The 18,705-nt window shown below is 42.4% G+C and overlaps 1 protein-coding gene across 2 annotated transcripts in view; it reads left to right on the top strand.

The window, feature by feature from the left end:
- The window catches only part of tcf7l1b (transcription factor 7 like 1b), a 34,948-nt gene extending 17,171 nt beyond the window's left edge, over positions 1–17,777 (top strand). The window contains exons 4-12 of one of the 2 annotated variants that reach the window (XM_086207198.1): positions 1,722–1,805; positions 9,648–9,783; positions 11,454–11,556; positions 12,061–12,144; positions 14,597–14,740; positions 14,844–15,006; positions 15,125–15,232; positions 16,300–16,351; positions 16,905–17,777. In XM_086207198.1, the coding sequence (XP_086063324.1) occupies positions 1,722–1,805; positions 9,648–9,783; positions 11,454–11,556; positions 12,061–12,144; positions 14,597–14,740; positions 14,844–15,006; positions 15,125–15,232; positions 16,300–16,351; positions 16,905–17,383 (1,353 nt within the window). In that variant the 3' untranslated portion in view covers positions 17,384–17,777. The remainder of the gene's footprint in view (positions 1–1,721; positions 1,806–9,647; positions 9,784–11,453; positions 11,557–12,060; positions 12,145–14,596; positions 14,741–14,843; positions 15,007–15,124; positions 15,233–16,299; positions 16,352–16,904) is intronic. The other variant, XM_086207199.1, reaches the window with a different exon arrangement.
- The last annotated feature ends 928 nt before the right edge of the window (positions 17,778–18,705 follow it).

Genomic DNA, 18,705 nt, shown 5'->3' with positions numbered 1-18,705 from the left:
ATGGATTGGTTAGGAGAGCCGGGGTGGGCACGGCTGGGCTAGACCAAACGCTCACAATAGTGCTTGTTTCATTTGTGGAAGGACTCATGATTGACATAGATTAGACAGGGAAAACTGCATTGTTTTGGATTTTCCCTCCAGAGAGCAGCATTCATTAGGCACCATGCACACAGCAGTGTAAAGTTTCAATAGGGAGCTAGCAGCCTCTAAAAGCAACTGCCTCCTGACAGTTGTATGGACTTGGGCCCATTAGTTGGAACCTACAATTCAGCTTTGCGCAGTATAGTGAAAATGAAGAGGGCTGATGTCAAGAATTTCCCCCCTTTTTCAAGGGAAAAGGGTCCCCTTCCCCCTGCCTCGGTACTCTGTTGGACCCCAGCTGTCAGGAAACAATACCCTCTGCCTGCTCCGACAAACTCATTCCTGAAAATGTTTTTTTTCCCTCCTCTCCCTTTTCCCCCTCCTGCTATAATGTCTTTTCCATTTTTAACCCACAGCCATCCAAGCTTCCTTCCTCCTTACAAACCCTGAGTGATGAATGAACTTTTAAAACTCAGAACCTGAATGCTCAACTCCTCCACTTTGCTTGTTTCTCATCATTTATCCTGCACCAACTTTTGAAAAAGTAGACAAAGCTTTGCATATATTTTTACTGGCTTTTTCAGTAATTTTTTAAGTGTCAGATCTTTCCATTCATCTGTTGTTTTCTATGGGTGGAGGTCAAATCGTCAGTGCGTGGAGATTCATGAGCCAGAATGTCAGTGAAAACTATCGTGCACTTTGGAGAAGTGGTAATGGTGGATGCACAGTTAGCCTTAGCCAAACTAACTTTTAAAATCAATGTACATCTCTGCAGAACATGGACTTGCAAAACATGACATATGATGTAAAACAGTTTTAATTAATTTAAAGCAGTACCAGAGAGAAAATCCACATGCATGACAAGGCGGCTGTATCCGGTATTTAAAGTGATTCATAAACCAGATGGTTGAGCCGTGCTTTTGGGGCTCTGGCCTCATGCTATCTCGATCGCTGGAAACAAAAAGGCCCAGTTTGTTGTATTAAGCAGTAAAAAAAAAAAAAGAAAAAGAAAAAAAAGCTGCTCTTACTTCATGACAAGATTGGCAGCAGTAATAAAAGTTTGTGACAAAAAAGAGCAAACACTTACTCAACCCTGCTTGATAACTGTGATACTTGTGTGAAAAGTCATGGTTCTGACAGAGGAGGGACGAGTTTTGGTCAGGTCAAAAGGCCAAAACAATTGAGGCGGATAGACAGGAGTTCGCCGCGAGTCCCCAGCCCAACCACTGTAAATGAGGCTTCCTTCCAGCTGTCTCTTCCCACCCGTTCAGCGATGGGCGTCCACAGCTGGCCTCTTGTTTTTCCTTGACAAACGGCAATTTCACAGTCTTCCACCAGTCCGTTGTGTTCACATCGCTCCCTCTCCCTCGTGCCAGAACTCTGTCTGACTCAAGCAGCAATGTGGGTCTTGTACAGGTGTCTGATGGAGGTCTCCGCAGGGTCGACAGCAGTTTTACCACTTTTTCACTTACAAGGAAAACGTGCAATTTTTACAGTTCAATAAAAATCCAGACTTTGTGATAAAATTACTGTTTGCTTTTTACTTACTTTTTCTACCTATATTTGAATATATTTATGGATGAAATCATGCAGATTTTATTTTTTCCTAATTCCTTTTCCCCCCTCACTTTCATCCACAGTACCTGCAGATGAAATGGCCTCTCTTGGATGTTCCTGGTTCTGCAGGACTCAAAGATTCCCGTTCTCCAACCCCAGGGCATTTAGTAAGTCGACTCCTTCATTGAGATATTGAGATTTTGAGTTTTGCTTGTTAGACATATCATTCATCAGCATGTCAGACTATTGTGGCATGTGTACGCGACAGGCATATTTGCTGATTGTGGGGTGCAGCACAACGCAATTAATGGAATGGAAAATGTTACACGCCACATGCTTGGGTTACATCAGATGATAACTTTTTTGCTATATGACATTTTAATATATGTATCAAAACATTAATTATTGATTCAATATTGTTAAAAACTGTACATTCAATGAGGTTTGATTTTATCAATCTTAATGAAAAGAGTGATAAAAAACTTGTAGGGTTGATAGTGTGTGTGTGTGTGAGTGTGTGTGTGTGTGTGTGTGTGTGTGTGTGGTGATGTAAGTAAAACAGGAAATGCTTGAATAAGAAGGGTAAATATACAGCACAGAGCTTAAAAGAGAGAGTGATGTTAGCTTAGCTTCTAACGACAAGCCAGCAACAGAAGTTCTTGACTTTTCAGAATTTTTCACAATAAGACTTTCAAAGTGGTGGCACGGTGGTGCAGTGGTTAGCACTGTCGCCTCACAGCAGGAAGGTTCTGGGTTCGAGCCCCGGCTTGAACACAGGATCTTTCTGTGTGGAGTCTGCATGTTCTCCCTGTTCCTGTGTGGGTTCTCTCTGGTACTCCAGCTTCCTCCCACAGTCCAAAGACATCAAGAGGGGACGAGGCTGATTGATACTCTAAACTGACCGTAGGTGTGACTGTGAGTGTGAATGGTTGTCTGTCTCTATGTGTTGGTCCTGCGATGGACTGGTGACCTGTCCAGTGTGAATCCTGATGGGATAGACTCCAGCCCCCCTGCGACCCTTAACAGGATAGGCAGTAGAAAATGGATGGATGGATGGATGGACTTTCAAAGCCAGCTCTTTAAATGAATAATAAAAATAATTATAATAATAAAAGCATTGCTGCTTTTATTTTGAAGGCAAGATCAGTGCAGTGGAAAGGATTTTAGTTAGCAGTTGATCAAGGATCATTCTCAACAAGATTGAAGATTGAAAACTAATGAAAGTCCCAATTGTTATTTTTTTGGTTGTTGACATGAGACCAAGTAGAAAGGTGTTGTGTGTTGACAAATAGTTACATCCACACCACGCATGTTAGCCTTTGTGCTCTGACCGTTCATGCATGAGCAACAGCAGAGACCAGACATGTTCCCTGCTGCATGTTTTGGCACTAATAAGATGTTTCCTCCGGGCTACATCCTTTGGGACATTAACCCAATTATCAACCAATTCATGTAAGCTTATTGGGGGAATCCATTTACTGAATAAATGCTTTTATCTAACTATGAGAATAATGTTGTTCTTCTCAGTAATTAAGTTCTAGGGTGCATGTAACAGTACTGTAAAACCCTAACAGCACCCGCAGGCTGATTGCTGACTCGTCTTACCACAATAACTCAAACTCATCCATAAAACTCTCAAGTTTGAAGCCTTCTGCCTTCCTTGAACTTTGCCACACAGATGGGAACTAGTCATTGCAGCGTCTCACTCTGGTTAGACAATGAGGAGCCTCAGCGGACCTGTTTGGTTTGTGGTTCCTCCGTGACATGAGGGTCAGAAAACAGTTTTAATGGCTCAAGTTTGCACCAAAGTTCAGTGCATCTATCTAGAACCTCACCTGTTTGATTATATCAGGGTGTTCTCTCAGTAAGGGAGTCATGTGTAGTGCAAGGAGCCGAGAACCACATTTTAGTAAAGAAGCCATTGTGACTCAGCCCCTTGACCTTACACATCCTGGCTGGAGGTGCTCGGAGGAGTTTGCGGTTGATTTGCTGCATCTCAGAATCAGAGTGATGCACAGACAAAGTCCCCTTTGAGCTCAGTCAATGGGAAACATTTGTGGAGGGGAAGGACTGACTTAAGTCTCGATAGAAACCAATGACAAATATTTTATTAGGCAAACTGCTGACCTGGCACTGACCCTGTGGATTTCTCTCTGACACTGCAGCTATTGTGTGAAGTATTGATGCAGCAAGCAGATTTTAATTGTATTTACATAACAGAGCAACTAGAGCCGGTCAGTATGGTCTATAATTGATATCGCTTTAAAACATGTGTTTCTTGATATTTTGAAATCTCATCTAAAGCATGAAACCATAAATGCTGGGTTTAACCTTCTAACGCAAACATTACCACCCAGAAGCTAAACTTGGATCCAAACTATTACAAATGAGAAATTAATCAAATTGTACTTATTCAAGGCAGGAAAATTCAAGCATACTGCAGATACATTATTGAGTATCTGTCCGAATGCCAAAGGTCAACTACGGATCTCCATTGTGAGCAGATGAGTTCACTTCCTGTTTTTTTTTCTTTTTTTGTGGTGTGTCAAATTCAGTGTCACGAGCATCAATGCATCGGAAAACAGGGTTAACAACAAACGTAGTGGAAAATTGCAGTGAGGGCAGTGGTGGTGTTTTGCTGGTTATAGTTTTTATGCTTGTTCTGTCCGTTTTTCATACTTAACTTCAACTGAACGTAAGTCGCTGAACGCGTAGTAGAATCGCGCCAGAAGCGAACCACAAAGTACTGTGTTCACCCGGGTTTTGCTTACATCATTACTGGAGCCAAGAAATACCTGCGTCTACTACTGGGTCATGTGACCTGGGATTAAATACCAGTTAAACCCTTTTCCAATTGCAGACAAAAGCCAGATGTTTGTGGGTGTTAGCGGGTTTTTTGGCCAGTGGAAAAGGTCGGAATGGGAGTTTTTTTTGTGTGTCTGTGAGGAGTCAGGATAGAGAGCGAGAGAAACAGCTTCACAGCGAGTCTCGACGTCACATCCCATGTATCACAAGCCACAAGTGTATTTGATAGTGCCACAACATGATGTGTGATTCCTTATTTTAGGGAGACAAAACAGCAGCAATTGACATCTTTTGCTGCCACCATGTAAATGGTTATAATTCTGTGTCCAAAACTTTGAAAATAAAGTTTTTACATATCATAGGCATTGGGTTGATCACTATTTACAACTAATTATATATTATCAAAGGCTCATGAGACAAGAACACATTTATTGCCTTTGTACTCCTTTATTGCAGCTGTTTGGTGGAGCTGTAAAGAATGGGCCACCCATGGTCTTACATATAAAAATGGGCAACCGAACTGAGAGTAATATTTACTTTAAGAGAATAGCAGACAGCACTATTAGCCTCAGAACAGTTTCATTTTTATTCAGGATAAAAGGTGGGGAAGTTCACTCAGAGTGTAACTGCTTTCATTATGTCAACTAAAAGAGGAAGTTGCCATGCTTGATCTGGCGACCTGTGACTATTTGATGTGTGGTGGGAAGCTCTAATACTGGGTACACTGGGCATAGGAGATAGAAAGTGAAGCACCCCGCTGTTCCCTCACCCCCACTCTGGGCTGGGAGCCCACATGCCCCTCTGGTGTGCTGCTGCTGACAGTGAGCCAGGCTGATTATGTGCTCATTACTCCAGCCGAGGATAGAGGGAGTGGGAGGGGAGCAGCAGGCTGGCTCCCCAGGCCTGCAGGCTCCCCAGGCCCCAACACTGCACTAATGAGAGCAGGGGGAGCGGATGGGCACACACAGGGGGCAAGGGATTACTGCCCAGGGGCTAAGAGGAGCCGGAGAGAGACCTGAGGAGAGGCAGCGAGACGACACCAGGAGGAACTCCTTAAGCAGCATTCATGATAAACTAGCTTGGCTCGGAGTATCTGTCAGAACCTCCTTGACGCACATGTAAGTCATATATTATGTGCATGTCAGCTGCAGATAATTTAGCTTACTGATAAGGCTTTTGAGGTTAGAAGACTGCTCAGTCAAGAGTCTTTGCAGATGTATAAATCATTCGCTGGCGGCACCCTAAAAAAACCCTTATATGAAGACAGTCAATATGTGAGACGACATGATCATGTGTTCATGCTTGTAAGGATCAGGGTGAATATTATCGATGATTGTTCTGGTCATGTGGAACAAGGGGGGAGGACAAATCATAGCAGAAAAGAAAGTCCGGGGTAAGACCGTCCTGTCACAGATTGGGTCTGTAGGGCCGTATGCTAATCAGAGCCAGCTCTGGCCCCAGATCCTCAATTATTCAACACACAGGTTTGTTTAGCATTCACTTGGTATTGCTTTTAGGGGGAATGATGGTGGTGGGAGGACTGGGAAACACGCAACATGCTTTTCTATGAAAATACCGGATGTGTGCACTCACATAGGTCCTGCACCCCAAAACCCCCATATCAGTTGCTGTGTTCAGAATGCTGCCTCTTCATGAATAATACATCAAAGGCACTGCAGGGCCAGGTGATGCGGTATGGGGAACCTGTCATCCCATCAGTGGTGGCTAGGCTGGACCGGAGAGGAGAGGAGAGGAAATGCTGCTGTCTGAATTATCCATCTCCAACTTGTCTTCAACAACGCACTGATTCACTCCTCGTTAGCATTGCACGGATAATGATGTCAAGGCCTCACAGAGGTCATTCAGTCACTCACAGTAATTTGTCCATGAAGCCGTCCTCTCTTTGTCATCACTGTTGGCTTGACGGAGCTGTGACTGTCTAACGAGGTAGAAATGACTACGGTAACAGCTCAGTCAGCGCTCAAATATGGGCTGATCTTCACTTGACAGGAACGTAAGAATTGTCTTCTTTGTTTGAATATTGTATGAGTGCCAAGAGTAATCGAGGCAGTCAGAGACCTGGTCCTGTCAGTGTGTCATAAGTCACATAGTCACCGGATTGTTTTAGTCAATTGTAGTGGTATGGCATTCTGCACATGCTTCATGTCTCGCCACATGTTTGCAGTGAAATCCTCACCTCTCTGGGCTGTGTGTGAGATCGTTTAAGTCTGGCTGTTCACTGGAGAAGATGCAGCCTTTTCTTTATTTCTTAAAATGATACTTGCTTTGCACCAATATTCTTTCAACAGCTGTTTGACAGGGAATCCGGGGAGATTTTCTCATTTTGCATTAGGCAGTGAACAACCAGGATCCATCATGAAATCAAAGGCTGCAGGAAGACCGAACGGAATACTGATCTAAGGTCTGCAGTCCTGCTGGGCCGCTGCAAAGACAAGATCCTCCTCAAAAATGGAATAAGGAACCAGAGTTTTGATTCCAGTCAAACGAACAGAGGCTCACCAAACTAAATGCAAAGATTTGTCTTTTTTTTTTCCTGTGTTGATTTTGTTTCCCCTCTCAATCAATTTAATCAGCAGCAGAGATTTTCACAACTGCAGTAATATGACGCCACTCTGGGCTTTATTATTATAACCTAGAATATTATGCCATTGACCTTTTCAGAGGCAATGACCAGACGTAAATCACACGTTGTCTGTGATGAATGGCATAGTTTTGGAGTGGCTGATTTTAAAGACATACGACACGGTCAGTCCCCCTCTCACGTCCGCTTCCTGTTGGCGTTGACAAACAAGGCTTGGATTTCGCAGCATGCCAGGCATTCTTTTCAGCCTGTCTTTCCTGGAGTTTTGAAAGGCCTCTGAGCCTCCCACCCAGAATCGCCAAGCATAAAGACACACAAAGCTGCGGGGTTATTCAGTTTGTTCTAAGCTCTCTTCCCCATCGGCTGTTTGCCTAGTAATTCAATTCAGATGTGCAGGATCCAAAAACATGTTTGCTTGAATGAAATCCACCCCTCCACCCACATTGACCAAGGAGCTGTGCTTTTCTTAGCGCCGTTCCAAGTTGGACAGCCAAGCGAGGTACTGCCACCTTGGCCTTTTTAGCTTCAAAACCTCTTAACAGACAGACATCGTTTCTCTGCACCGGCTCAGCAAGTTTTTGCTTTATTTTTTCTCTTTAAACCTTCCTGTTACGGTGGCCAATCACTCCAGCACCAGTACTGGGTGTTTTTTTGTAGAGTGACTCGTTCGCAGCAAGCACGTCTATATGGAGCTTGATTTCTTCCTGCTGATGTAGATACCATCTGGTTCCAGGTTGCTTGTTATCTGTCCTATCACATAGTTGTTGTTTATATTTAAAACACAGCTCATATTGCATGTGGTTTCCTTATTACACTTTGCATGTGGGTCATGAAAGGCGTATGAAGCTGCAGGAATATTACCTCCACACATAAAGCAAATGAATGAAGCCATTGATGCATGTGCAGTGTTTAGTTTTGTGCCACTTTACCACTTTTTATCCTCTTTGCCCTCTTAAGTTGTTCAAAATGCCTAAAAAAAATCTGTCTTATTTCAAAAATAATGTGATTTTAAGATGCCTGATGAGGTAGGAAACAGGTCAGATGAGTTGCGCGCTTAGTTTCTCTCCACATTTTGTTGGGCTTCTGAACTCAAAGGCAGACTGGAGTTGAAACTAGTGCCTTCAAACTTAGAAATATGTTTAGAGCACGATTGGTGTATTCCAGGATATGAATTATTAATAGGCATCATTTCAAATTCTCACTGAACTGCTTCCCAAAATGTGTTGGCACCCAGGTCTAGAGGTCTCAAACAGCCCTCACAATATATGGAAAATTCAGGCATATTGTACACGAAGTAGAACAACAAAGTACAACTCAAATATACATGACATGTGGGACCTGGGATTTTTACCCCGCGATTCAACCATATTTCTGCCTTGAAGCTTTATCAAAGCTTTGTCTTTGTTGTCTAAGTGTGTTTTTTGCACATACACGTTGACCTTAAATGCTCTGGAGAAACCAAAAAAGTCCAGAGTAAAGTGGTCTTAATATAGCCATGTTTAACACCAGTAAATATTTTCCTCTCTCCATCTGGCATTACCAGAATCAAAGCGTGCTTTAGACATTGGTGAAACCAATTTGCTAAAGATTTAAAGGGAGGAAAAGGCTGGACTTTCCTTTAAAAAAAAAAAAAAGCGGCCAAGATTTGGAACAATTCTAAGCAGCGTGAAGCAAGAGAGTGTACAAATGTCTCAATGCAAACCTTGTTCCCTAGCAGACCACGTTGGAGAGACGAGAGGTTGAGAAGGGGGTGGGGAAGGGATATTGAAGAAAGGTTAGTCTGGAGGAACAAGACTCCTTTCTCCCCCCCACCCCTTGACCCTCCCATGTGACAAGTTGAGCCAACAAGTGCTCTATTCAGCAGGCAGCCAGGGGAAATGACTGCAAGGCTGAGCGTTGCTTAATGAAAGTAGAGATGCTGGTTGTTATTATTGTCTTCATCCTCGTCGAAGTATTCACTTTGTCATTGTTTGCAACATTTTTGTTGAAATAGCTTAAAGAACCATGTGAGATTTTGTGTTCCTCACTACCTTTGTTAGCCTATTCTGAAGAGTTGTTGTAACATTGGGGTCATGCGCAGCACAAAGTGGCTGTGTAATCCACCCATGTGTGTCAATTTTCTGTATTTCCATCAAAGATCTGCTCTCAGACTGAGTGGGAGATGATGTCTCCAGTTGTTTATGGGTATGAAGTTTACCTTAGCCCGATTGTGTTTGTTTGTGGGTTGCTGGTGTGACTTTTGGACTTGGTGGCACCGTTGTTTTTCTAGTTGGACTGAACAAACAGTTCTTTTCTCAGCTAAATGACTGTAATGGTCTTGGCATGTGTCTGCAAGGCTTTTTAGTGTTCCTTGGTGCCGATCCAGATTGCATCAGAGGGCCGGTCACATGCACAAACTGTGATGTTTACCATGGAGGGCTTCACACATGATGGCCTATTTTCTCTGCCCATCTCACGATGAACAATAGCCAAAAGTAATCCTGTGGATACTAATATTTCAGCCGCGTGTGTATTATCTCAGATGTGTTATTAGTTATACTTTGTTTTGTATGTTGTTTTTACAGAAATGCCCATAAACTCTTGTTTCTTTCTGCATCAACAGTCCAATAAAGTCCCAGTGGTGCAGCATGCTCATCATGTCCACCCGCTGACGCCCCTCATCACCTACAGCAATGAACACTTCTCCCCCGGCACACCGCCATCACACCTCTCCCCAGAAATCCTTGACCCAAAGACAGGTAACTTCTGGAAGACATGAATTACAATGTTTTTCATTACCAGGCGGCTGAAAAAAAAAGAATGTTGTAAGCTAAGAGTTTAGGGTTCAGCTTGAATTCACGTCAGCAATTCTACACTCAAACTTAAGATTCACCACTTCCGGTTGATGGAAGCTCGGCAGGCAGGCGCCCTAGCGTGCACAAACTAACTCACACCCCTACTGAGCTGAACAGGGTCAGGAAACAGGTGTGTTTAGCCACACTGTAGCAAAACTCTGGCTTTCAGGAATATACTGAGCGCACAGATGGACAGAAGATAAGTGGACTTTGTTTGGACTGAGAAGTGTCTTTGGAATCCATTGTTAATGCAAGCTGACCACAACTCCCATGCTCCATGAGGGATGACGCTTCAGTTAGTAACACTAAGAAAGAAATGAAAATATGGGGAGGATGGGAGTAAAGATTTCACAAAGTATACATTAAATTCACTGTCTATTAAAATACGTATGCGTCTCTGCAGCAAATAGGAGATAATGTCCGCAAATAGAGATAGTTCTGCTTTGCGGTGAGTAAAAGGTAATTAAGAAATAACCCCGAATCATTGATTATACATGATTGAAAAGCCAACTAATAAGGAAAAAGAAATTCACATGAATATAAAGTAATATGGAAGGTCCTCATGTGTAGAGACACTTGATCCAGGAGTTACAATTATAATTTGAATGAAAAGCAGTGTTTTGTTGTTAAAAAAGTGCCAAGCATATTTAAATTACTACGAATATGAACTGTTTTTTCCTGTGTATTTTCAAATATGATGTACTTCAAAATTACTATGAATCTATGCACTTTTGAAAAACGTCAGCATTAATGTAGTTCGGTTTTGCTAGCTGGGACATCCTGTAATTGTCAAAATGGGACACTGCTTTTATCAATTTGGTAGGAAAAATGCATATCTGTATTTAAGGATCAGTAACTTAATCTTTCATTTTTAAACTTAATTTTTAATGCTATCATTAAAGAAATCAATTTTCTAAACTGGATTAAATGTAGATACTCTGAATTCTCATCAGCTAGCTTGTTGGAGCTAAGCTAAGAGCAGCTAGCATAGCCTTGTTTTAGAGGGACAAGTTTGCATTCAGGCTTTTATGCTGGAAATCAAAATCTGTGTTGATTATTTTAACCCAAACCACAATCTTTTCCTCAACCAACTGAGGAATTTTGGTGGCTAAACGTAACCAAGCTCTCTGGGCGAAATCCTTGAAGGCAAACTTAACCACATGGTGTGATATTCACGACTAAATGTGGTGCAAACTGTCTCTATATGCACCACAACCATAACAGCTCCTGAGTTCTATTTAACTCGATCTTCTTAAATGTATGCAATATGTTGAAGACCCATCATTTTTTTTGAATGAATAATTGCATAGATAAATATCCTGAATAAACAATATTTATGTATGCTGCTTGAAGAAATCAACAAGGAAACACAGGAGTGGAGAAGCAAAAGAAAGGGCCAGGACAGAGTAGGAATGTACAGTATGAAAATCACTTTAATTTTCGAATGTATGTCTTTTACATCAAATCGTGTCCCATTTTGCAAGTAGCAGCTAAAAAAAAAAAGAGAGAGAGAGAGAACATGTTGGTGTTTAAGTGGCTGCATTTTAAAAGCGTGTTTCCTGTTTAACCTGCAGGAATTCCTCGGACCCTTCACCCATCAGAGCTCTCTCCGTACTACCCGCTGTCGCCTGGAGCTGTTGGTTCCATCGCACACCCTCTGGGCTTGCTGATGCCACAGTAAGTTAGCCAACTTTCCAATGTTTTATTGGAGCTATAAATCCAGATTTCACAATGTTTGTGTCAGTAAAGATCATTTTCAGATGCCCAAAATGTGCTCACTCATATTTTTGAAGCCAAGTTTTGTCCTTGAAGGCTTGGTCAACTCCTGGCTTGGAGTCAGACACCTAGTTGTGCTAAGATAAAGTTAAACAAAGATTTATTCAAAAGACTAGCATGAAAAGCACAATGTTTTTTTAATTCTTTTTTTTAGTGCTGTGTTGTGGGTTTTATGCTCCTTAGTCACAGCAATCGTTAATTAAAACAGTTCCATTTGCTGAAATGGAAATATGGACATTCACGGTTTTTACTACGACTCTTGTAATCAATTGCAACGGTGCTGTTCCACAAGCAGGGGATTTGAGTTGATGAGTAGGGGATTAGTGCTGGTGGGTTAGCTGTCAGCTGTGTTTGATCCACCTCGCACTGGAGATTTCCCTCACTCTGTCTCCCTCTGTCTCTCAGGCAGGGCCAGCCCATGTACTCCATCCCTCCGGGGGGATTCCGTCATCCCTATCCAGCACTAGCCATGAATGCATCTATGTCCAGGTGAGCGGATCAAGTTCAGCAACACCCCCACCTCCCCAAAGGGAGAAATTTAAGAACTCCTGCTACCATGTCATCCTCTAATCACATTTCTCCTGCTTTTATCGCTGGTGTTTTTTTTTGCACAAGGGGTAAAAATAAATGGCAGGTGTGCAGTTAAAGTTCATTGTTCACAATATGAAAATGTTTCAGGAAGTAGCGTACAAATGCCTTATTTTTTTCTTGCTATTTCTCTAAGTCATATGAATTTGAAAGCAAAGTTGAGTAACATTTTTCCACTTCTGACGAAAGATCACCGGATCACGGACAGCCAGTGTTGTCAGGACTACAAAGGGATGTGAGGTCTGAGTCTGTCAAAGACAAGTTCAGCTTCTTAAATAGAGCCAAAGCATTATTGGCATTCACCCTTCCTCTCCTGTCTTTTCTCCCAGAGCTGAAATTCTCTGGTCGGGCTGATGTTGTGAGCCACAACACACTCACACAGGCGCGCACACACACCGCAGAGATGAAAGGACTCAGAATCGATTTGGATGAATCAAAGTTCATTTGAACCTAGACATCTTATCAGACTAAACTCTCTGACTCGCTGTCAAAATTGGAAAGATTTGTAGCGAGCCTTATGATATTAGTGTGAAATTAGATATTCAAAAGGCACTCCGAGATCAATAGGAAGTGTGGCCGCAGTCTGTGATGGCCTCAACAATCAAAACATACCTTTGAAAACCAGAAATTCAACTTGTTTATGACAATGTTGAACACATAAGTGGTGATACATGCAAAATACTGTGCCAGTACACACGGTTGAATCCCTAAAATTGGTTTTGGATGGAAGTGACTTCCTTTAAAGTGAGATGTCTGCTGTCAGGCTCATAACATGCAATTAATTATTAATTTGATAGAGAGTAAGATAAATGTGTGATTATGACAAGTCTATTAAGCAAATAAGATTCGGATGCGGCATATATTTTGATGGATTGCAGGATTAAACGGGAAAGTTGGTATTGACTGATTACCATGGCAGTAATGCGGTGGAATTTGCACAGATCGTACAGGAAGAAGGACCCTCATGCATGCGTTTGTTCTTACACTGTGTGCAGTTAAAAGGAAATAGCAGAAAATGTTATGCCGGATTTACAGAATGTGTGCTGGCAGTCAAATCTCGTTCTTATATGTGTATTCAATTAATCATATTTAATTAAAACCTGTCAGGCAATGCGCAATTAACATAAGGAAGCGCCTAAATGAACCATATAAGGGCAATAGGTTCACAAACTCTGACAGGAAAACTCAGTCAGAAGGATCATAAAAAGCAAGTGATGATATTTTTTTCTGCTTCGTGTTAATTTACTCTATCAAAAGTGATCTGGGATGTCGGACAAATGGTGCGGTTACAACAGCACGTCCACCTTCTGCTGGGTCTGCGGGATGTGTGGTTTTATGCCACAGAATCCTCCATCGCTTTAATTAAAAGTCAGACTTGTGTTGAAACTCCTGTCACAATATAAAACTTACCGAGGAGCTGCCAAACTCCAGCGGCTCTTAACCCGACCGCACACCCGCCGTGCATCATGTAAGAATGATGCACTGTGAATAGAATGCGTGCTATTAAGGAAGCGGAACTCAAGGTGGACGAAATATCAAAATAACTGTGGAATAGTTTTTACATTGTTTTGTATATCATCTTTAATGTGTAGCAATCCTCAAGGTTGGTTTTCTTTTGTCTATCAGCTCACGAGCGGTTTTTATCTCATTCAAGAGAAAACAGGAAGTTATGAAAATATTGATGAATTCCTCAAAGAAAAATCTATTAATGTTTTAACCAGATCTGTTTATTACCAGCTGATATGACCTTGGTGTATAGTGTACGCTCACACTCCCTCGGTGTGTGTGTAGTTTACAGTAAAGCTGCTGACTCTGGACTCATCTCAAGTGAAAACAAGGCTACATTGTGCATAGTCTCTCATGACCATCCGTGTAACATTTTAAAGGACTTAAAATGGAGGAATTTTTTCCAATCACGTATTAACAAGTGTGCGATCGTTGGGATATGGAGCCTAATTTTTCCCCTGTTTCCATCACAATGCTCCATTGTGTGAACAATTCAAAAATTGAAAGAGATTCTTTGCAAAGGTGTTCTTTGTGGACGGCTGTCAGAACACTCTATGGTCTGGAACGTGGTAAGGAAAGTGGTTTCAGGTGTCACGGCCATGCTGTCACCATGGTAACAACACACTTCGCTTTTCTCTCGCCATGGCTGAATAAAGGGTCTTTTGAAAAACTCTATTTGAACAAAAAGCAAGCGTGTAACTCAAAAGTGTGTATGAGTTTAGTCTAGACAGTCAGCACGGTGATTTTCAGGGCAGTTAGGAGGCAAGAACATTGAGTGTCACGTCATGTCACAGAGGTTGCTTGTTAAACCAAAACGTTAAAAATGTTGCCTACGTTTACCCCCCAGCTTGGTGTCCAGCCGTTTCTCACCTCACATGGTGACTCCGCCACCGCACAGCCTCCACCAGACCGGCATCCCTCATCCCGCCATCGTCTCGCCAGCCATCAAGCAGGAGCCCAACAGTGACAACACCAGCCCCTCCATGCATGCGTAAGAGAAATTGGAATTTTTGTGATTAAAACAATAAAATGATGATGATAATAATCATAAAAAAACACTGCTTATTAACAGTATGTCTCCTGTTCTGGGTTAGCAGGAAATCACCCATCCCCCCCAAGAAAGAAGAAGACAAGAAGCCTCATATCAAAAAGCCTCTGAATGCTTTCATGCTGTATATGAAGGAGATGAGAGCCAAAGTAGTGGCAGAGTGCACTCTGAAAGAGAGCGCTGCCATCAACCAGATCCTTGGAAGACGGGTAAGTAGCACAGGCAGATGCGTGTGTGTGTGTGTGTGTGTACAAGTGTGTTTATTACGATGTGTGTGTAGTGGGATGTTTACCAATCCTTTGATATCTGTTCTGTCTTTGTCCGCAGTGGCATTCCCTGTCAAGAGAGGAACAAGCCAAATACTACGAGCTGGCTAGAAAAGAGAGGCAACTCCACTCCCAGCTCTACCCTGGATGGTCAGCACGAGACAACTATGTGAGTCGGATCCACTCTTTTATCATCACGCCATTTTATTTTTACTTGGGATGCATCGATTGCCCAGCCAGGGACCGGAATCAGCCGGTTTTTCAGCGTGCCCTGCCTGACCTGTAACCGGATGGTCAGTGTCACTTTTTTCTGCTTGCTAACTGGTCAGGGCACGCTTCATGGTGGCGACTCTATTTTTGATGGACAGCTTGTCAGATTGAACCCGACAGGAAATGTCCACACTAATTGCATAATATATGAATTTTCAAAGTAAAACACCTTGTGCAGGCCCCCCAGTGCAAAAAAACAGACCAGATCAGGAAACACTAAAAACACGTATTCTACGCACACATGACGGAAACACATTGATTATGAGATAATTACAAGTCATGAGTAATTAGAAGTTCTTGATTGTAAGCAATTAGGATATATAAAGCTTGCTATTGGTATAACATGTAAGGCCAAAATGAACTGCGGTTGAGCTGCAACAAAATCTTTCAGAACAGCAAACCTCATCTAAGACTTCAAACTCCAGTTTTAGGAAGCTGGCAAAGGAAGGGGGTCAGGGCTTGTAGGCAGAGTTGGGAGCCGAGAACCAGCCTGCAGCCTCTCCTCCTTCATTGGCTGCCGCATTCAACTGCTTTTGACCCATTAGTAAAAGATATGTCAGGCACAGCTGAATATACAGCAACTCATTTTCAGGAGAATTTTTGTTGTTGTTGTTTCTCTTTCAAGAAGGCCAGCATTTAATTTTTCTAAAGTTGTTAAAGTTAAAAAAAAAAGCTCCAGTAACCTTGGGATATTAGGGAAAAGCTGTACGAGTAATCTTTTCTGTAATTAGGAAAATAAAGTTTTCCATTGAAGAAAAGTTGATATTTATGTTTTTTATGTTCTGTCAAGTAAAGGTCTCAGACAGAAAATCGGGATTGGCGAAAATCAGCATTGGCAGATTCCACTAAAAAAATTAAACAGAAAAAAAAAGTCTGAATCAGCTAAGAAAGTGCAATCGGTGCATCTCCACTTATGGCATTATTGAGGTGGGCATTTTTTTTTAACTGCATTTTTAATCCTTTCAGGGAAAACGAAAAAAGAGGAAGAGAGAGAATAAACCTGACTCCAAACCAGAAGGTGAGGGACTGTTGTTCCTGCTCTTATTTGTAATTTCTCCTAACAAAGTTGGGTAAGAAAGGAAAAAAACTAACAAAAAACGGACCTTCATTTTGTCACATTGGTGCAAACTCAAGTGTAACCTGGGTCACTTACTAAAACACGTTCTTTTGGGGCATGCAGTCTGTCCTTCACTAATGCTTTTGTACTAACTTCTCTCCTCCATCTATACCTTGACAAGCAGCTTACGAGGTTCAATGCTAATAGTGGCAGGTATGTCAGCTGTTGTGGAGTGAACAACAGTGCAAGGGCTCTCCACGTTTGAATGTGCAGTGTATCATGTGCTTTTCATCATCACACGTACATACCATTTGAATGTTTCACATCCCGTTTCACTCAAGTTGTTGAAAATTTCAACAAACATGTCGTGTTTCAAAAGATTCACTGCTGTCACATCCGCCGTTTTAATAATCACTCATTGACTTCCGTCATTGGCAGCAATCAGGGACTTGTACCAGATTTGACGCCAGCAAGAGAGATCTATAATTCAGCTTCTCCGCTCTTCCTTCCCCAGACTTCTCCATAAGAAGCAAGAAGCAGTGCGTGCAGTACCTGCCCTCGGAGAAGATGTGCGACAGCCCGGCGTCGTCCCACGGGAGCATGCTGGATTCGCCAGCCACCCCCTCTGCAGCTCTGGCCTCCCCAGCTGCTCCGGCAGCCACCCACTCCGAGCAGGCCCAGCCACTCTCGCTCACCACCAAACCAGAGGGACGCATGCACCACCACTTCTCTGTACCTGGAAAGGCTTCGGGATCCTCCTCCTCCTCCTCCTCCTCTTCTTCCTCCTCCACCTCCCAGCCTACTATCTCCATCCCTATTGGTACTTCAGGTAGCCAGTCGACCACACCCATCCTGACCCGGCCGATCCCCTTCACCTCCCTGCATCCCTCCATGCTCTCCCCCCCTTCCCCTTTCCACCAGGCAGCCCTCCACTCCCATCACGCCCTGTTCCAGTCGCAGCCCCTCTCCTTGGTTACCAAACCAACTGAATGAATCTGTAAAGGCAATTTTCTACCATTTAATGTGCTGTATATTGCTTTTCTTTAAAATAGGTATTAGAACAACTTTTTTTCTAAATACTGAAAAGGAAGAAATATTATTGGTCAATATTTGACTGCCTCCTTTTCTACATCTCTCAATGAAACAAAGTGTATTTTTTGTAAAGTTTACTGCAGAACTGGTTTTGTTTTGATGCATTTATCCTATGAACCTCTTGTATAAAAGAACCAATGTACATACAGTTTCTTTATAAAAACAAAAAGGAACAAAAACACATTTTCTTTGTAGCCAAAACCTGATTAATGTTAGTATTATGTTTTAAGTCCTAGTACTGGCCAATAATTTGCAGCCCCGTTTTTTTCAATTCACGAGTGTGTGCCCCTTCTTTGACATGTTAAATAAACATTTTAAATTGTTTCTTAAAGGAAATGTCTCCTTCTGTCTGTTAACGCACATTTTGCTCATGTTGTCTAATTTTGAGAAGAAAATGGTCTGGATTCAGATTCTCATGAAAGTGAACAAGTTGATCAGTGCCTTTCAAGTGTTCAGTGTAGCTTTCATGAGCAGTCTAATTCTATTACACCCACATTGAAACTGAATAGCCCTCTATACACACCTGTCATTTTAGGCTCGTGTTCTAAAATCCTGCTGACGGTGGCACAGCGTTTAATGTTTAATCAAGCAGAATGAGGCTAACCACACCAGGGTAACGAAATTTCGAGCCCAGAATAAATACAAATAAAAGAATAATAGACATCTGCTCCTTCTCAAAATACAGCGTCCCATATCAATGACAAAAAAGCAGGTCATCCCCGTCCCAGCACACCGAACCCTGCTTGGGTTCCTCTTGCACTTTTACTGCATCTTTATTCACCGTTTGGCACACAGCTTAGGCTTTAATTAACTCTGAGGTAATGGGATGGAGCCCCGGGGACCTCATTAGGCATTTCAATTAGTGAAAAATACACAAGGTAGGTTACAGTTTTTGGTGGCGTTGGAGATAAGAGGTAATGCCAGGGATGGACCAATTATGTCAGAGCGGGGGGGTGTGGGTGGGGGAGGGAGATGACCTGGGCGAGCCCACTTATTGCCCCCCTCCCCCCCGCCCCTGACTTGAAGAGTTAACGGAGATTTAAATCTACAATGCTGTCAAATGCAACTCCTGAATAATCTTTCAGCTGATTGGGCTGTTAATACTGTATTTTTTAATTTCAGACACCGGGTCAACAGAGAGGTCTGAATTATTTTAGGTAGGTTGATGTCACAATAATGATCTTCACATTAGCTAAATAATTTAAGATATATAATTTATCACG

This window comes from Aulostomus chinensis, chromosome 6 (genome assembly GCF_037954235.1).
Source record: "Aulostomus chinensis isolate RoL2024-O1b breed Wild chromosome 6, RoL_Achi_v1.0, whole genome shotgun sequence".
NCBI lineage: Eukaryota > Metazoa > Chordata > Actinopteri > Syngnathiformes > Aulostomidae > Aulostomus > Aulostomus chinensis.
The sequence above is the reverse complement of the archived record's forward strand: the minus strand, read 5'-3'. Positions and strand labels throughout refer to the sequence as shown.